The sequence below is a fragment of the Zalophus californianus genome, chromosome 1, assembly GCF_009762305.2.
Source record: "Zalophus californianus isolate mZalCal1 chromosome 1, mZalCal1.pri.v2, whole genome shotgun sequence".
NCBI classification, from domain to species: domain Eukaryota; kingdom Metazoa; phylum Chordata; class Mammalia; order Carnivora; family Otariidae; genus Zalophus; species Zalophus californianus.
In genome coordinates this window covers 17,330,098-17,349,052 of record NC_045595.1, presented here as the reverse complement: position 1 = coordinate 17,349,052, position 18,955 = coordinate 17,330,098, and the positions used below count along the sequence as shown (strand labels likewise).

At 42.7% G+C, this 18,955-nt stretch overlaps 1 protein-coding gene across 17 annotated transcripts in view; it reads left to right on the top strand.

Annotated features, from left to right (window-relative positions):
• The window catches only part of MAP4 (microtubule associated protein 4), a 187,210-nt gene that overhangs the window by 131,508 nt on the left and 36,747 nt on the right, over positions 1–18,955 (top strand). For 14 of the 17 annotated variants that reach the window (XM_035722472.1, XM_035722471.1, XM_035722462.1 and 11 more), the window contains 3 exons: positions 294–428; positions 994–2,151; positions 2,794–2,916. In XM_035722472.1, coding sequence (XP_035578365.1) covers positions 294–428; positions 994–2,151; positions 2,794–2,916 — 1,416 coding nt within the window. Of the gene's footprint in view, positions 1–293; positions 429–993; positions 2,152–2,793; positions 2,917–4,892; positions 8,238–18,955 lie in introns of all 17 variants that reach the window. The other 3 variants (XM_035722448.1, XM_035722447.1, XM_035722449.1) reach the window with 1 other exon arrangement.

The following is an 18,955-nucleotide window of genomic DNA, read 5'->3' as shown; positions in this document are numbered from 1 at the left end:
TGCTTTGTTTTTCATTGGTCCTGTGTCGCTATGGCAATATATATAAAGCTGATTTTTTTTGAAGATTTTATTCATTTATTAGCGCGCATGAGCAGGGGGAGGGGCAGAGGGAGAGAGAGAAGCAGGCTCCTCGCTAAGCAGGGAGCCCGACATGGGGCTCTATCCTGGGACCTTGGGATCATGACCTGAGCCGAAGGCAGATGTATAAAGCTGATTTTAAATATCATATGCCTTTTTCTCCCTATTATTGACCCAGTTTTCAAAAATCTCTTTGTTTGTGTTTTCAATATTAGGTCTGTTTCCCTGTGACACATTCGCTCCTGAAAGTGTTGGACCTCAGGGGTGGCCTATGGAAGCCCCAAACTCTCCACACTTGGAATCCTTCATTTCCCCAGAGGCTGTGACACAACCTCTGCAGCCCACAGCAGGTAACTTATTACAACCCCTCTTTATCACTGAATGGTTGTAGTATCTTAGTCAATTTAAATCATCAGACTTAATTTTTAGCAGCATAAAGCAGTATAGATAAAAATTTCAGAACTATCACAAATGCTTTTATTCCTTTAATTACTGATTTCACAGCTGAAGGAATGAAGGTGTGGTTGAAATACAATACTTGGAGTTCACGGGCAGAGAAAATCCCTTTTTAATTGAGTGCATACTCAGGACTTGGAGGTTTTTTTCTGGATGTCCCACAGGTTCCCATTCCTAAAATAATTGTGTGCCTGTGTTGTTGTTGATTTTAAACCTGTGTTTTTTTCTTTCCTTTTCCTTTCTTCCTCCACTCTTTACTCTCTCAAAATCCTGTTCTTCTCAGTACTGGGACTATCAGAGAGTAGGCACAAATACATTAATTAGACAGCTTTTTAGGTCATGCTTAGTGTGTAATGGTCACAAAATCTAGATACTCCTATGCTCTCAGAAAAGAAGTTTTGAATGCAGAGCTCCGAGCACACTATGATGGGTCCTAAATTTCCAACTTATTTCCCGTAGAGCCGGCCGAAGAGGTAGAAGTGACATCAGCAGGAGAGAGGGCATCAGCAGAAGCATTGGAAATCAGGATGGGACTGAAGGCTGCTGACATGGCACCATCTAGAGAAACAGAGATGTCTCCAGCCAAGGACATGGCACAGGCCACAGAAACAGAGGTGGCATTGGCTAAAGACACGGAACCATCTACCAAGTCAGATGTGACACTGGCTAGGGACATGGAATCACCTATCGGATCAGATATGGCCCTAGTCAAGGACATGGTACTACACAGAGAAACAGAAGAAGCCCCGGTTAAGGATGCTGTATTGTCCACAGAAACCAATGTATCTTTAGCCAAGGACATGGTACTGCCCACAGAAACAGAGGTAGCCCCAGCCACGGATGTATTACCATTCAAAGAAACAGAGAGGGCCCCACCTATAAAAATGGATGTGTCCCCAGATGAGGGCATGGTACCACCCATAGGCAGAGAGATGGCCCCAGCCAAGGGTGTGGTATCACTCTCAGAAATAGAAGTGGCACTGGCTAAGGATGTTCTGTCATCCACAGAAATATTCCCAGCCAACGAGGTGGCCTTGTCCCCAGAGACAGAGGTGGCCCTGACTGGGGACATGGCGCTGCATCTGGAAACCAAGGTGATCTCGACCGAGGATGTGGCACTGCCCCCAGAAACCAAGGTGGCCCCAGTCAAGGATATGGCTCCACATCCAGTTACAGAAAAGGCTCTAATGAAGGACATGGCTCCATCCCCAGAACCAGAGATGGCCCTAGGCAAGGATGTGGCTCCACCCCAAGAAACAGAATTGGCCCTGGGCAAGGACATGGTTTCACCTCCAAAAACAGAGATGGCCCTGGGTGAGAATGTGGCTGTGCCCCCAGAAACAGAAGTAACCCTGATCAAGGATGTGCCTCAGCCCCCAGAAACAGAGTTAACCCTGGCTAAGGATGTGGCTCCGCTCCCTGGGACAGAGGTGACTCTGGCCAACAGTGTGAGTCCAGCCAAGGATGTTGCAGCACTCTCAGAAACAGAGGTGGCACCAGTTCCAGTTAAGGACATGGACATTGTGCGGTCACAGGAAGAAATAAGTGAGGAGTCCCAGTTAAAATCTCTCAAGGATGAGGAGCAGTCAGCTGCATCTACTTTCATCAGTTCTCCAGGTATGGGTTTATGTTTACTCTGTATTTCTGTCTCCCAGGGTCTCACCAGAAAGGTGAGGGACAAACCAGATAAAATAAGGACAATTACACTGTATTTTGCAAGTCTATGCACATTGCCGCTCTCCTAGACTGTCTTTCTCACCTTCATCCTCCGGTTTCCAACATCTCCCTCCTTATTTCTCTGCCGATCTGTTTTCCTTGCTCTGCTGATCTGTTTTCCTTGTTGGTAATTTCAACAATAAAAGAGAACGTTCACAGACTTCTGCCACCTCATCTACCTACTTGTATACTGTATCCCTAGTCTCTGCCTGCCCCTAATTGTGGCCGATCTCCATTTTGCCCCTAGACCCCACCTCCTCTTCCCTACTTTAGGATGCACTAGCCATTTCCTTTCTTGCCACTCACCAGTTTTTCCCCCTGTCCATTGAATCATTCCCACCAACATACAAATATTTATTTTTCCCATTTAAAACAAAAACAGTTTCCCAACTTCACCTTCCAGCCACCACTCCATTTCTCTGCTGCCCTCAGAGGAGCATCTCTCATTCCTCCAAAACTTCCTGCTCCCAGTTTTTGAAAGGTGGAAAAATAGCTGAAGTAGTGCTGCTCTAAAACCTGTGTGGTTTTTGCTGTTACATTTAGATCCAGCCACAGCCGTGGGCCAAAAGTCCAACCTGCCGACAGAGGAGGATTCTGTGTTGGAGAAACAAGAGCAAAAGAAACCATTCAGTAGTCAACCTTCCGAGCTTCCTTCAGAGACCTCAGGTAAGTGAGGGATACCCAGTGGACTCTCTGAAACCACTTGGACTGGGAGCAATGGGTTGGTGGTGGTCGATGTTGTCCCTGGTTTTGTGGTGGTTTAATTAGCAGTATTGTTTATGAAGTCCATTCTCCTTCTTAGACAGATTTTTATCTTGTTTAGGCAGAAAGCTGCTTACATATTTTTAAATTATCGCATCAACTCAAGACATCTAAATTTTAACTCAGTTCAGCTGTTCACTATTCTATGCTGTGTGGTCTTGGGCAGGTTATTTAACTTCCCTGTTTCTCTGTTTATTCAGCTGTAAGAGGAATATGTTGGTCAAATGTTCTATAAACCTTTGCTAGTAAGCCCTTGCTAGTTACAATGTGTTTCGTGGCCCAACAGCATCTGCATTGCTTGGGAGCCTGTTAGAAATGCATCATCCTGGATTCCACCTCAGACCTTTATATGCATTTTAACAAGTTCTCCAGATAATTGTTGTATACACTGAACTCGGAGAGGCATTGCTCCAAGGTACTTTCTAACTTGGAGTTCAGTCATTCAGTGAACTTTAAGATTACGTTTTTGATGTAAGCCCAAAGCACGTGTGTATGATTATCAGCTTAATGATTCTCTGCGACTGATTAGAATGTGCACTTGAGGACAGGGACCACGACTTATGTCACTGAGATTCTGTAGTGCTTATATACTGTCTAGCCCCAAGTAGGAGCTAAATAAAGTTCGATCTTTTTAAATGTTGTTTTAGTGACCAATACATCAATAAAGATTTATCAAGTCCTTATCATGTACAAAGTACACCATGCTGAGGCATTAATTATTTAAGTCTGGGTCCTTGCCCTTGTGTTGTTATATCATAGCCTGTATGGTAAGGAAAGTTGCCAGGCATGAACTCTGAAACCAAAGATTTATATAATAATTCAATAAATAGTATAAGAGATAGCACCAAATAGCTGCTGGTTAATTGCCAAATTAAATATTATAAATGTTGTGGAGTACTAAAGCCTAGCACTTTTTTGAGAGAAGCAGTAACTGACCTGAGGTGTTAAATCAAGGGTAGGATTTGGAGGACATTGGAGGGTGAAAACAAGAACAAATGGTGCTACATAAGTGTTCTAATGTTTTCTGAAATCATTTCATTGGGTCAGACTTGACAAAAGCTGTCCTAGACCTGCTCTTAGTGGGACTCTTTCCAGGACCTTGAATCCGTGCTGCACTGACTTGACGACAGGAGGTTGGAGCAGTTGATTTCCTGAAACTTTCCTAAGGGTGGTTATCCTAATTGTTCTAATTCTACCTACTGGGCATTATGTATATTTTTCTGTCTTTCAGGAAGTACATTTAGGAACAGAACATTGAAATCTAACACATTTGTCTTTCAAAGTAGGAGGCTTTGGTTCTGGAATGATGAGGATTTTTCTTTGGCCAAAATACTAATTCAGTATCTTTTTTTCTTTTCTTCTCCCCTCCCCCGCCCCCCATAGCATAAGTCTGGCCTCCTGTTCTGTTTCCCAGAGTTGATCTGGTTAGCCTGACAAGTAATTAGTATAATATTGGTGACAGACTCTTAGAATTATAAGTTCTGTCCAAAATCATATATATTTCATTCAGTTAATGAACAAATGTCACCAGAAAGAGATAGGAGTTTACCATCTTGTTGCAGAATTGAAAATTATGTACCTATTAAAAATAATGACAAATATAAATATCAGATGAGATTTACAGGCACTACTTATTATAGAAGGTTTAGAAGATCTCTGTTTGAATTTTTTTCTTTACCTGAGATGATGATCTTTGTTAATTTGCTAATTCCAGTTAAGAGTGAGAAATACTGTAGAAAAAACCTGTTTTCCTAAATCAATTAGTGTGTGGGTTGGTGAAAATAGACTTAACTGAGTCAGTAAATGGACTTTTTTTTTTTTTAAAGAAACAATAACAAGGAGTTTTTTTTTGGAATTTTGGCCAACTTCATGTATTACAGGTACCCCTCCCACACAAGGCAAACAAGTGTGCAGACCCAGTGATCGCAGGTCCCCTCGGCCCAGGCCTGCCAGGGCCCCGCCTGAGCTGCTGGGAGGCTCTTCTCCACAGAAGACTCTCAATCCTGGCCTGGGCCCCTGCTCTTTGTCTGAGTTGGGTTGGGTCTCTGGTCCGTCTACTTATGGTGAGCCTGGGAACCAAAGGAAAAGTACTCATGTTGACTTCCTTGAACCTAAGCGAGATCTTGGCAGGGAGGCCTGGAATATAGAAAGTCCACCAATGATGAAGAAAAAAAAGAAGAAGCCAAAGCAAAAGAGATATTCTCAACCCCGAGCTGGGGGACCTTGGGATGACAACAGTGTGGACGACCATAAAGGTCATCCCTGTGCAGCAGTCCCAGAGAAATCAGGGGTTCTCCCCACCCTGCCTCCCACAGTGGGCACAGAATATGGACTAGCGTCCAGAGAAAACTTAAAAAAGGAATGTGAAGTGGAGTCCAGAGCCGCCAAACTGGTAGCTGAGAACTTCGTCTCAGAAAGTCTCAGTGTTCCTTTGTGTCTTTTGGAAGAACCCCTGAAAACTGCAGGAAGTTCTCAGCCCAAGCCAGGAAGAGAAGCGAAAGTCAGTGGTAACAAGTCAGTACCACTGGGCCAGGACCAGAAATGGCTACAGCTAGGTGAAGGCAAACCAGAGCCTATACCCAACCTGAAGACTCCCGTGGATGAAGGCCGGACAGTAGGCTCGCCTGGTCTAAAAGAACCTTTGACAGAAGTTTCTGCACACAAAGTAGAAATTCCCTTGGAGATCAAACCCAAAGAGGGTTGCTCTCCTGTCTTGGACCAAGAGGCCATGGGTGGGGACTCAAAACCCACAGCAGCAAAAGAATTGCCTGATCTGGTGCCCACTTTGCCAGCAGGTACCTCGTTAGGAAGTAGTCTAAAAGAAAGGAATGATGAAAGTAAAGTGACTAAATTGCAGAAAGACAGACAGACAGGGTTTTCTGAAGGGATTAAAGAACTAACAAAGGAAGCTCTTCCCAAGCCAAGCCAAGAGATGAGCATCTTAGCTTCCAAGCAGCCGCAGGACGAGATGTTAGTTCCGACACCTGGGCTAGAGAATGAGCCATCTCAGAGAATAGCAGGCGATGGCAGAAGCAGGAAGGCAAGGGCAGGTTCTGGGAGGGTGAGAGCCGGTTCTGGGAAGGGAAGAGCAAGATCTGAGCCACCGTTTTTTGTGGACAGCTGGAAGGATGGCTCAGCTGTTCTGGCGCCAAGTGAGCCAGCCCCTAAAACCGAAAGAACGCCTGCTGGGGAGAAGAGTGAGGAGCTGGGTTCTTCAAAGCAACCAGGGACCATAGTGAGTCTCACTGAGGGGGTGGTGATGGGGGAGCCTACAGAGATGGCTGACGCTTGGGGGGCCAGCGCCTCACACATGTTGATTCCTTTGGGAAATGGGTCAGGCACAGCTCAGACTTCCAGCGCTAGAACAGAAAGAGGGGCCGCAGCCATCGATAGGGGTGTCAGTAGCCAGAGCAAGGAAGGAAAATGTCCTTGGATGGGTAGTGAGGCAGCTCCTTGGATTTCTGAAAAGCCTAAAAAAAGGAGTAGTGAGGGCAAAAACAAAAAGTTCAAAAATAATTATTCCACACAGCCTGCTAGAATGGAGAGCAAGGAAGAAACCCCCAACCCACCTTTTGTAGGGAAGGATAGAGATGCTGGGAGTACTCCTCATCAAAACAAGGACGTAGGACTTGCTTTCCCTTTAAATCACGATCCTTTGTCCCCATGTACATCAGCTATTCCCACAGTGGAAGTAGGTGACCAAAAAGGGAGGAATGATGAGGTTAATTCTTTTGAGCTTGGGGCTCTTGGTGGGAACAAGACAAATATAGTCAAGGACTCCGCTGTTATTGAACCAGCTACCAAGGTGACAGATGTGAGCTGCCAAGACCAAATCCAGGGGGCAGGATTTGTCCCTTCAGCACTGTCTGTAGAAAATAAGACAGATGCAGCCAAGGGACATGCTGCAGTGGCTGACAAACCAAATGAAAGGAGCAATGATGGAAAAAGTAAAAAGGTTAAAAATAGTTTTCCTGAGAAGCATCTTCTGGAGAATACGATAGATGCATCAAAAATACGTGTTCCCATGGAAACCACAGGGGACCACAGAACTGAAGGAATGGGCTATGTGGACGAAAATAGAAATATCACATTTACCTGCCCCAGAACACTCCCAGGGTTGATGAATAAGTCAGCCCTTCCAGAGGCTCTGGAGTCAGCAGCCCGTGAAGGACTGCCCACTCGTGCTTCTCAAGTTGTAAAGGAGGGTGATTCTTTTCCAAACCTCTTGGCAGAAAGTGGGCAAGAGACCTCTCCAGCCCAGATATCCAAATTATTATTGGTAGATAATTGCAGCAAAGATGGAGTCCCAGGTCAGGAAAGACCCAAGGCCCCCTCCGCTGTTAGGCCTTCTGCAAGCATGGGAGGAGGGGTTGCCCTCGCTTTTACAGCAGCCGTAGAAACAGTTAAGAGCCAGGGAGGTAACTGTCTTACGAATAAAGGTGAGCTTGCTGATCCCATGAAGAATGAAGGAGGGATGAATGGAGGACCTGTGATGGGAGGATCTGAGTCAGTGCCCAGTGCTGCATCTAAGCCTTCAATAGAAAAAATCACAGAGTTTGCAAAGGGACACCTTTCTGGAGTGCCAGTAGAAGACCAGAGCCTACCAGGTGAGGTCAGAATCCTAGAACCATGTGCAGATAGGAATAATTTTCCAACAGACTCAGTTAACAAAAAGAAAGAGTCTGAGGAAGGTTCTGCTCCAGTTCAAATCCCTGACTTACTGGAAGACAAAGCACAAAAGCCCAGTTTCTGTGAGGACCAAAATGCTGACAGTCGAGATTCCAAGGACCCAGACAGTTTGAATAAGGAGGTAGATAGGGCCCTTTTGCCTCCAAAAAGTGAAAAAAATAAAGTGGAAGAAGTTAGCCCGGCTTCTAAAATCACTGAATCCGAACATACTTCCTCGGCAACACCAGAATTCCAGTCAGATTTCTCAGACGGCAGAACTGTAGCTCTTCCGTCGCAGGCGGTAGATAAGTTCGTAGTGCCTACTTCCAAGGACCCGGAACTCCCAGAACCCAAAGATAAGATCTCGGAGGCCCCCGACAAAATGACCGAAAAGTCTGAGCAAAAGGCACCAGGAGAAGGGAAGAAGGAAGATAAAAGCCGAATGGCAGAACCCTTGAAAGGCTACATGAGACCCACCAAGTCCCGAGGCCTTACTCCACTTCTGCCAAAGTCTACCGTCCAGGAGCGGGAGAGACCCAGGCAGCTGAAGTCCAGCGGTATGACCCTGTCATGGGGAAATGTGTGTGCTTGTGGCTTTTGAGTCAGCATCCAAAAGGCAAAGAGCTTGTGCTTTGGTTCTATCCAGACTCTAATCATCCTTGTTAATCGTTGGTTTGTCAGCATGAAAATGTGTAACTGCTAATTACGTGTTTTCTGCAGCCAAGGCATGCCTTGTGTCCAGCTTGAGGAGGCTGGTGACTTGGTTGCATGTCTTTTTACCCAGCACTGAGCCTTGAGTTTTAGGGGAAGTTGAATTTCAAACAATGAATTGTTTAACAGAAGGTCTATCATCATCCACTATTCTTAATTAAAAAAAAAAAAGTGCCTCCTGTGTGTAAAGCTTACGGCCAGATAATGATTAATCATTATTTTGTGTAAGGATTCACAGGAGGAAAGAAAACATTTCAGATCCAGCTGTATGCGTGGGATTTATTTTCTTGTCAGTATATATTTGTAGCTTGTGCTGGTGAGACTGAATATCCAAATTGCTTTTGGAGTCAGTGAAAATGGTCTTCCCCTTATGAGGACATGGTGACTAGCTTCCGACCAGCATTGCTAGGCACAGACTCTGTGTTTCTAGAAGTGGGAAACGATCTCTCAGTGATGCAACCACATCTTCTACCAGTTTGCTGTTCATAGCCATTGGCCACAGTTGCACATCGGGTGGAGTTGGAGCATAGTCTTTGTCCATGTGACATAGTCTACATCCTCGGACAAGTCTGTAAAACTTGCTGATGTGGGATTCTTCCTATTTTTGTCCTTTTTGGACCTCCTCAGTCAAGTACTTGCAATGAGACTGAGAAAGGTATTTCCTTCGAGATTTAGAAATGTTTTCTTTCTTTTTTTCCTGAAAAGTATACATCTAATCATGGCTTCCCTGAGCCTAACCTTCAAAAAATGTTTCCTAGCCTTTGAGGTTTTGCAGCCTTCTGATGATGATGTTTCTCACCTTGCATGATGCAGCTACTAACTCCAGAAATTTAAAACAAAACAAAACAAAAAACACGAGTTGGCCTTAGGGTTTTGGACAGGCTTCATCAGGGGATGATATGCTGCATGATACGGACTTTTTGTTTTGGGTAAAGGTTGTGCTTTGCATGGATTTTGTACCCAGTAAGGAATACGTGCTGTGTGAGTAGAGAATACTAAAGGTCATTATCTGCATAAGACATTCTCATCTTTTCTGTTTTTATCTTTCTTCTATTAGCTACCCTATTGCCAAGGCAGAAAATGAAGTCATAGATAGAGGGCGTTCCAGCCTTCGTTAGGATTTCAGTGTTCTATCCAGTTCTTTAGTGTTAGTTTTTAGGCTGGTTCTTCAGTTTGAACAGTGATACAAAGGGTGACATGTAAATTTTCTGAATGCTAGCCATTTATTTTTGCTCAGTATTTCTAAAGAAATGTAGTAAGAGGATTTGTTTTCATTCTTGAGTAAGCAAAGCAGAAGTTTCAGAACTTTCAAGGCCTTGCCTTGGCCAAGCCAAGCTCAGTGTTGTTAGGGGTAGCCTTGTAGAGTGGCTAAGGAGAGAATGGTGGATTTCAGGCAAAAGTTATTGTTTCTTCTATAACTCTTACACCTTCCCCCTAAGGACAGTATTTACTTTTTTTAATAGTTAGATTTCTTTTTCAGGGTGCCTCAGTCGTTAAGCATCTGCCTTCAGCTCAGGTCATGATCCCAAGGTCCTGGGATCGAACCTGCATCAGGCTCTCTGCTCAGTGGGAAGTCTGCTTCTCCCTCCCCACTCCCCCTGCTTGTGTTAACTCTCTCCCTGTGTGTGTGCTAAATAAAATAAAAGCTTTAAAAAAATTTTTCTAGGAATTTTGAATCAGTTAGTACATTCCCTTGGTATGAAGGGGTGTGCACTTAAACGTAAGTCTGTCTCCTTCCATCGGTCCCCATCCATATTTCCCTCTCCAGAGGCACCCAATGTTAAGCGTATCTTTATACATCCTTCCAGAGAGTTTATGCATAAAGAAGCAATGACATACACATTTGTGGATTTTATACAAATGAGATCTACCATACGTACTGGTGTGTGCCTTGCTTTGTAAACGTAACAGTTATTTTTTTTTAAAGATTTTTATTTATTTGAGAGAGAGAGAAAGTATACAAGCAGGGGGAGGGGCAGAGGTAGAGGGAGAGGCAGAGGTAGAGGGAGAGGCAGAGGTAGAGGGAGAAGCAGACTCCCCACTGAGCTGGGCTTGATCCTAGGACCTGGAGATCATCACCTGAGCCGAAGGCAGATGCTTAACCATCTGAGCCACCCAGGTGCCCCGTAAACCTAACAATTATTTTAAAGGTCTTTACAGATCAGTACAAAGAAGAGGGCCTCATTCTTATTTAATAGCTATGTAGTATTTTCATCATGTGGATATACACTAATGTATTTTACCACTTCTTTATTGGTGGACATTTAGGTGTTTCCTAGTTCTTTTTTATTAGAAGCAAGGTACGTAGACTGTCCTCATATATACAGAATGTCCTAGTTGTGCTAGCACATCTGTGTAATAAAAAAGGACTCTGAAGTAGATTCTCTGGTTTGAAGACTGTGGATTGGTAATTTAGACAGGTGTTGCCACTCGGTCCCCCGTAGGGCCACAGAGGTACACTCACACTCGGAAAACACCGTACTGCCTCCTCTGTACTTTCTCCACTATTGCGTGTTTCTGTTACTACGCGTGCTGACCTCACGGGTGAGCATGTTTCTTGGCTTAGATTTATTTTGTGTTTTACTTATTTAGTGACTTCCTTATGTATTACCAAGTTTATAAAGGAACATATAGTTAGCAATGTATTTACTTCCCTATTTCAAAAGAGGATACAACTGGCAAAAGAGAATTAATTTAGGGGCGCCTGGGTGGCTCAGTCGGTTAAGCATCCATCCATCCCTACTCTGAGTTTATAAAAATAACTTCTATTTTTAATTTTTCATATTTTGCATCTCTGATCAATGTAGAATTGACATACGTGTGTGTGTGTGTGTGTGTGTGTGTGTGTGTGTGATTTATGAGATGTGACATAGAATTTCTTGGTCATCTACCAGCATGTGTCTAATCTGTCTCCTACTGAAGTGCCACCTTTGTCAGGTTCTACATTCCTGTGTGTATTTGCTGTTGTCTGATCCATTGGTCTTTCCACTGAGGCTTCAGTAGCATAATGTGGCTTTAATAGTATATTGTCATAACTAAGAGGTCTAGTCCCACTCCTCACCCTATGACTGTTTTTTAGGGTTTTCCTGACTCTTCTCCCCACTTACTACTACATACAAAATTGAGAATTGACTTGTATAGTTTTGTAAAAAGATAAATAAAAATCCATTATCCTAGGGAGAGGTGATGTCTTGTATGGTGAGATTTTCTGTCCAGCCACAGAATACTGTGCCATGTTCAGTAACCTCACATATTCGGGTGTGCGTGCCCTCCTCCCTCACTGGTATTTTGATGTTTTCTTCATGCAGATCTTCCAGTAAGAAGATCTTCCATGCAGATTTCTAGTAAGGCTTCTTCAAGATATCCAGGAAGCAGGTGAATGTGCAGATTCAGAGCTTTAGGTAACCCCGAGGCAGGGAACTGAGTGGAATGGGGAGTGTAGTGATTTTTGATAGGAGACTAGGCAGGGTGGCCCCTCATACTAAAATACCATTGGTCATGTAGACTCTGAGGTTTAATCAACATGATTGGTTCTAGACCTGGCCTTGTTAAATGTTTCCTTTGTTCTTCACTTCAGATCATTTGTGTTAACTGCACGTCCCCCAGATAGCCAGTGATTAATAGCAACTACCATCTATTGAGTGAATACCATGTGCCTAGTTATCTATCAATAGGTAGGTAGGTAGGTAGTCATACATACACACACACCAAAACAGTGGTATGAAGTATTCTCTCCATTTTACAGATAAGAAAATGGCGACTCTCCACATGAAGGTCATGCCCATAGTATAATGTCAGAGGTAGAATTTGAACCCAAGTCTTTCTGACACTAAGACCTGTACTTTTCTTATTCTTGCCTCAGAGGAACCTTCCAGAAATTTTAAGTCTTTAAAAGAAACAGATGAAGGTTGACAATTAGTCGTTATATGTTTTATTTTAATATCTAAGCACTAAGTACTTTTTTAGGTAGAAAAATGGAAACACATCATGAGGACATAAATTTTGAATTGGAGGCTAATTTGGGATTGGGATCTAGGTCTTTTGGCTCTGTCTAGCATTTTATTCTCCAGGCTGAGACTATGTTTGATTTATTCATGTGTTTTTCCTCACAGCTAGTATTGAGCTTTACATATATATGCTGCCTAATGACATTTTTAAAATTATAAATGAATTATCTTAGGTGCCCCTAATGAATTCTCTTTTGCCAGTCTTACCCTCTTTTAAATAGGCTAAGTGAATATATTGCTAACTATATGCACTGTTTCCTCTCCTGTTATGTTTTCATGCCACTCTCAAGTTTACGGAAGATTTCGTCACACTCTGCATGTTCTAAGGCATGGAGGATTGTAATACTTTGGGCAATCTAAGCTCACTTTGTCAGAAAAGGACTTCCCGTGGGACTGGTTTTTTGAATGGAAGAGCAGGTGTGAAAGGACGACCCTCTACTGGACTCAAGTCTGTGCTGTCGCTTCACACCAGTTGCTTCCCTGGCAGCCAGGTAGAGCTGTGAGTGACAGTGCACTTGGCATGTTGTCCTGGGAGTGCGACAGTCACCATGGATCCCCGTAGACAGGCCCTTCCCTTTGCCATAGTTAGAACCTGGCCTTCTTTTTTCTGGCTTCATTTCTTTTTCTTTAGTTTCCCTGAGCCCTTCTTCCAGCAGCTGGGAATGTCAGTTTATGGTGGGAAGTTCTCTTGGCATGAAACTCGAAGTAATTTATAAACCCCAGATCCTAACAGTTTCATAAATAAAATATGCTCATCAGATGAAAAAACCATTTGTAATCTTAAAACTTGCTACAATTTTACAACTGGAGAAGTATGTGTTTGGTAATATCTTTTTTTCTGCTGCTTTCTTCCCACCTACCTGCTCATTCTCTGGGCTTTTTTAAAAAGAGCTGTATATTAAAGAAACTTAATGGGAAATTCTATATGTCATACAACTAAAAATAGCTACCATTTTTTGAAACTTACTGTATGCCCAGCACTCTCTTAAACTCTTTTAACCCTCAAAGAATCCTGGGCTACCGTTTGCCTCATTTGAGCCAGAGCATGTAAATATTCTTTGAAATGAGTCCAGCATATATTAATTTTTCTACTTTAAAATGAGGTTCTTCCCCTCACACTCTCTCGCTGGTCATTTTTATCTTCTGGTGACAATAATAATGGAAGATTCAGAAAACAAACGATAAACAATTGAGCTTCTGATTTTTGATGTTGCAGGTATATTTACTTCTTTAAAGTATGAAGGTGCACCTGGCTGGCTCAGTTGGTAGAGCATGCAACTCTTGATTTGGGGGTTTTAAATTTGAGCCCCCATTGGGTGTAGAGATTATTGAAAAATAAAATCTTAAAAAAAATAATAAGATAAAATATGAAGTGGACAATAAAGAGGTCTTCCCTTTATTGTATTTCCCTTTATTTCCTTTACCTTATAATTTTTTTTTTAAGATTTTATTTACTTGACAGAGCAGAAGCAGGGGGAGTGGCAGGGAGAGGGAGAAGCAGGCTCCCCACTGAGCAAGGAGCCTGATGAGGGGCTTGATCCCAGGACCCTGAGATCATCACGTGAGCTGAAGGCAGATGCTTAACCAACTGCCTGGGCGCCCCTCCGCCCTTACCTCTTAACTTTAACCTAAGATATTGAAGCAAGTCATGTCAGCTGTGAGCAGGATTGTTTAGCAATGATGGCAGTTTAAGTTTAGACAAAAATGTACTTGTCATACAAACATTGCCTAATGCTCTGTAAATAGTGGGCACTCAACATGATTTGGACTTTTTAGTATTTAGTTCATTCATTCATTCAACAGACACCAGGTAACATTACTCCCACATTCTAAGGGTAGATTAATGACCCACTCTCTACCCCTCAAGGATTCTAGAGTGGGGAGATAAACACACAAACAGATAATTTACTCTAGTGAGAAAAGTTCTGTAATTTGAGCTATGAGTTTGTAGAGCAAAGGCGAGTAAAGCTTTCTAGGGGACAGACTGTGTAAAGGCATAGTCAAGTACAGATGCATGGAATATTTGAGAAGTAGCAAACATTTTGGAGTGACTGACATATAAGTCAAATTGGGAAGTAGGGAGATCTGTGAAACATTCTGAGATGAGATTGAGAGGAAGAATATAAGCTCTTGAAGGGTCCTGGGAGCCAGTGTGTTGCCTCCATAAGCGGAGGATCTTAGACTTCGTGGTGGAGGAGATGGGGAGGTACCTATTTTAGTTGGATTATTCTCTTTTCTTTTTCATGGAGGCTTATGGGAGGGTCACTACTATGCTAAAAGAACAAAGGGTTAGAGTTTCCAAGTCCTACTTCTTGGAGTACGTTTCATCTGTAAACATTTTAATGCTTTAGGGTGTCAAATGACAAAAATGATAAAATTTAGTAAGGAGTTTGATGTCCTTTATTAAAGGAAAACAATCCATGGATTGGGGAAGTACTGTGCCTAAGAAGCAGAGGCGCACTCTTCCCGAGGGATTTTGGGCAAGAGCGAGTTTTATAGAGCATTACGAGAGGTACTGCGTAACAGCATGACTAAGAGGTTAGAGACTTCCTTATAAGGCTAGCAGCAGGTCCTATTTTCTAGGGTAAGGTAAGCTAGCTAAAGCTAAGTTGAAGGGTTGTAATTGGTATATGTTAGATTTCCTTGACAGTGAGCCGTTTCCCACATGTGCAGACTTAGATTTTTTAGACTTTAGATTTGTGATGTGAGCCAGGCCTCCATTTTGTGGGTCCCAGTATGTGATTTATCTTTATCAGGAGTCACAGACGTTAGATTTCTAGCTTCAGTTTTTTTGATCTTGTTTCCTTCCCAATCTTTGAAACTTAATTAGGGAGAATCACAGTTTTCTTGAGTTAAACATGTACTAAGAAATGTGTCTGAAATTCAGTAGAATATGGCTTTGAAATGTTTTTGCATATAAGTATGTGCATATAAACACAAACATCATTTCCTTCCAGGTAAGAAACTTAGACTGCAACTTTGTACCCTTCGGGTTTTGTTAGTAAAGAGTGTCATCAGTCATTGTAATCAGTAGAATCGACTGTCACTGTAGTGATAATTTATTAGAAATTGTTTCCTGGAGACAGTAACTGGCAACATTTGGTCAATCTGGAAAGTAGCTTCGTTGCCTTGGTAACAGATACGAAAGATGCAGGGGAACCAGTTGTGGAACATACCAAACCAAGGCCCTGAACACGTTGAGTACTCGCTCAAGGCCCAGGCAAAAACAGAAACATCTGCCAGTTGTGCCAACACGCTTGGAGGCTAGACATGTCATTATATGGCCTGATGAAAGAGCCTTAGAAGCCACCTACTGTCTAGACACATGGGAATCTCTGCACTTTCCTCAGACTCAGAATGGAACGGAAAAGTCTTTTAACCCAAAGGACCTTCCAAACTGGAACCTCTCTAGATGAGTTTAATGATGGGAAGGGTCAGGCCAAATGATACAGAGTCCGTATAAAAGGAATCCATTCATCCTTCCACTGAGAGAACTTTTCTAAGAGCCTACTTAACGTGTATCCGAGTGCTGGGCACCCCCATGGCAAAAATGGACTGGTCATTTTCTCGCTTCCTAGTCCCTCCCGGGAAAGGCACATAAGTAAAAGATTATGGTGTAGTTGCTGAATCCTAAGACGGAGTAGAGCAGGTATGATGTTGTAAAAACATGGATGAGTCAGTTTGGGTGAGGGTGTGGGAGACTTCACAGAGGTGACATTGAAGTGAGTTTTGTAAGAATAGTAGAACGTAGAGGAAAGAATTCCAGTAGCGGCTCAGTCTGGAATTGAAGCCTTCTGGTTCCTAAGTACATTTATTTTTGCCTGGACATGCTCAGCCTTTTAAGACTTCATTTAAGTTCCTCATCTACCAACTTGATAAAAATATCACAGTGGCTGGGGAGGTTTGAGTTCTTACTACAGCTGTGTCCTGGGGGTGAATGTGGATTCCCAAGTGAAACTATGTCTTTAATTCTGAATCAGACCAGAGCCCTGACAGAGCCATCCTCAGATTTTACTAATTCTTCTGTACTAGATTTTCCCCATCTTTTGTGATCCAGGTAGCATTCACCTCATTTGAAAATCTTTAAACCCATTAATTCTTGTTCTGTGTGATTTCTTCCTTGGTATGTGTTGGTATAAGCCACTCTGTGCCCTTCCCTGTGTCAAAGTCTCTGGATCTCCACTTTTCTTACTGAAGCAGGACCTGCCTGCCTATTCAGAAGCCCCATGAAGGGAAGCTCACAGTGTTGAGGCACTATACAAAAACATAACAAATGTAAGTTCTTTTTTTTTTAATTTATTTTTTATTATGTTAATCATCATACATTACATCATTAGTTTTTGATGTAGTGTTCCATGATTCATTCTTTGCACATAACACCCAGTGCTCCATGCAGTACGTGCCCTCTTTAATACCCATCACCAGGCTAACCCATCCCCCCACCCCCTTCCCCCTCTAGAACCCTCAGTTTGTTTCTCAGAGTCCATAGTCTCTCATGGTTCATCTCCCCCTCCAATTTCCCCCCCTTCATTCTTTCCTTCCTGCTATCTTCTTCTTCTTTTTTTTAAACATATAATGTATTATTTGTTTCAGAGGTACAGGTCTGTGATTCATCAGTCTTGCACAATCCACAGCGCTCACCATAGCACATACCCTCCCCAGTGTCTATCACCCAGCCACCCCCTCCCTCCCACCCCCCACCACTCCAGCAACCCTCAGTTTGTTTCCTGAGATTAAGAATTCCTCATATCAGTGAGGTCATATGATACATGTCTTTCTCTGATTGACTTATTTCGTTCAGCATAATACCCTCCAGTTCCATCCACGTTGCAAATGGCAAGATTTCATTCCTTTTGATGGCTGCATAATACTCCGTTGTATATATATACCACATCTTCTTTATCCATTCATCTGTCGATGGACATCTTGGCTCTTTCCACAGTTTGGCTATTGTGGACATTGCTGCTATAAACATTGGGGTGCACATACCCCTTCGGATCCCTACATTTGTATCTTTGGGGTAAATACCCAGTAGTGCAAATGCTGGATCGTATGATAGCTCTATTTTCAACTTTTTGAGAAACCTCCATACTGTTTTCCAGAGTGGCTGTACCAGTTTGCATTCCCAATAAACTTATGTTCTTTTGAGAATGGAAACTCATAACCAAAGATTGCTAAGGAAGAGGTTACTTGCACCTTCCTCATTCTTTGCATAATTAAAACAAAACAAGACCATGATGAAGGTATAAAGTAGACAGTAAAACTAAATGCATTGCTTCTTTTTCTCCTTTACTTCAAGCTTGCTTTGCCCCCCCAAACACATACGTATATACACATTGTATATTAATTTGGAAGTTTTGAATTGATCACAAGAAGATAAATTACAAGTATTATAAATTAAAGCCTGTAGTACTTGTCTTCACTGAGCAAAACAGAAACAATGAAAAGGGGATGCATCCAGTGACTAAGATGAAGTTCTGCTCAGCAGTGTGGGAAGACTGGTGGTCAAAAACCAGGCATCTTCCATGTGGCTTTTCCCGTAACTCACCATGTGATCTCAGACAAACCACTGCATTTTCCCTCCTCTAGATCCCGTTTGCTCTTCTGAAAATGAGAAGATGAAGTTAGAGGAGTTGCAGCATTCTGATCCTGTCCTGTAGCACATAGTTCATTGTCCTTGCAGTACTGTTTTTATAAAATGATCCTTATCAGTTTAAGAAACAAAACAAAGGAGCAAAGGGGGAAAAAAGTGAGACAAACCAAGAAACAGACTCTCAACTCTGGGGGAATGGAGGGAGGAGGTGATGGGGATTAGGGAAGGTACTTGTGATGGGCATCGGGCGGTTCAAATAAAAACTTTAAAAAAATAATTTAAAAAATGTAAAAACAGAATAAAATGATCCTTGTCCTCAGAGCTTGGGAGAACAGAATATTATTTTCTTTAGGCAGTTCCTCAGATTTTGAGAGCTAGCTAGCTTTTCTTTTTCTCTTATCTGTTAATTATTGAAATTGGGGTTTGTATGGTGTTTCTTGGTGGTGGTGGTGTATTTTTGCCTACCTTTGTCAGAGGGTACCTCATGTGGTAATTCTCCAGTCCAGGGATTTATGCTTTATCATTTCACATCAAATTCCCTACTGGAAGTGGTAAAACCTACTTCATACATGAATACATTTTCTTAGTGTTTTGTTGTTTTGTTTTGTTTTTTTTTAGCTAGCATCAGTGGGTACATTCTCTGTGTTAAATGTTTTTTGTGTTGTATTACTTCACCCCTACACAAGGGGTGGATTTTGTGGGTGTCCCCATATTATGCCTTATGTTCTCCTGTTGTGCTCAGACGCTGTGGTGGCACCAAGCTTACGTGTAAGATTGAGCATCTAGCTGACATGGTGTCTTGGGCACTCACCTGTACCCTGGGCTTCCTGTCTGGGCGTATACCTCTTGGCCACTGACCCCTCAGATTGCCTTTTGAACTCTCTGACTCTTGAGCCTTATAACTCTGAGGCCTTTGCTTGCTACAATAGCCAGATGCCACATCATTGTCTTTTTTCAGGCTGAC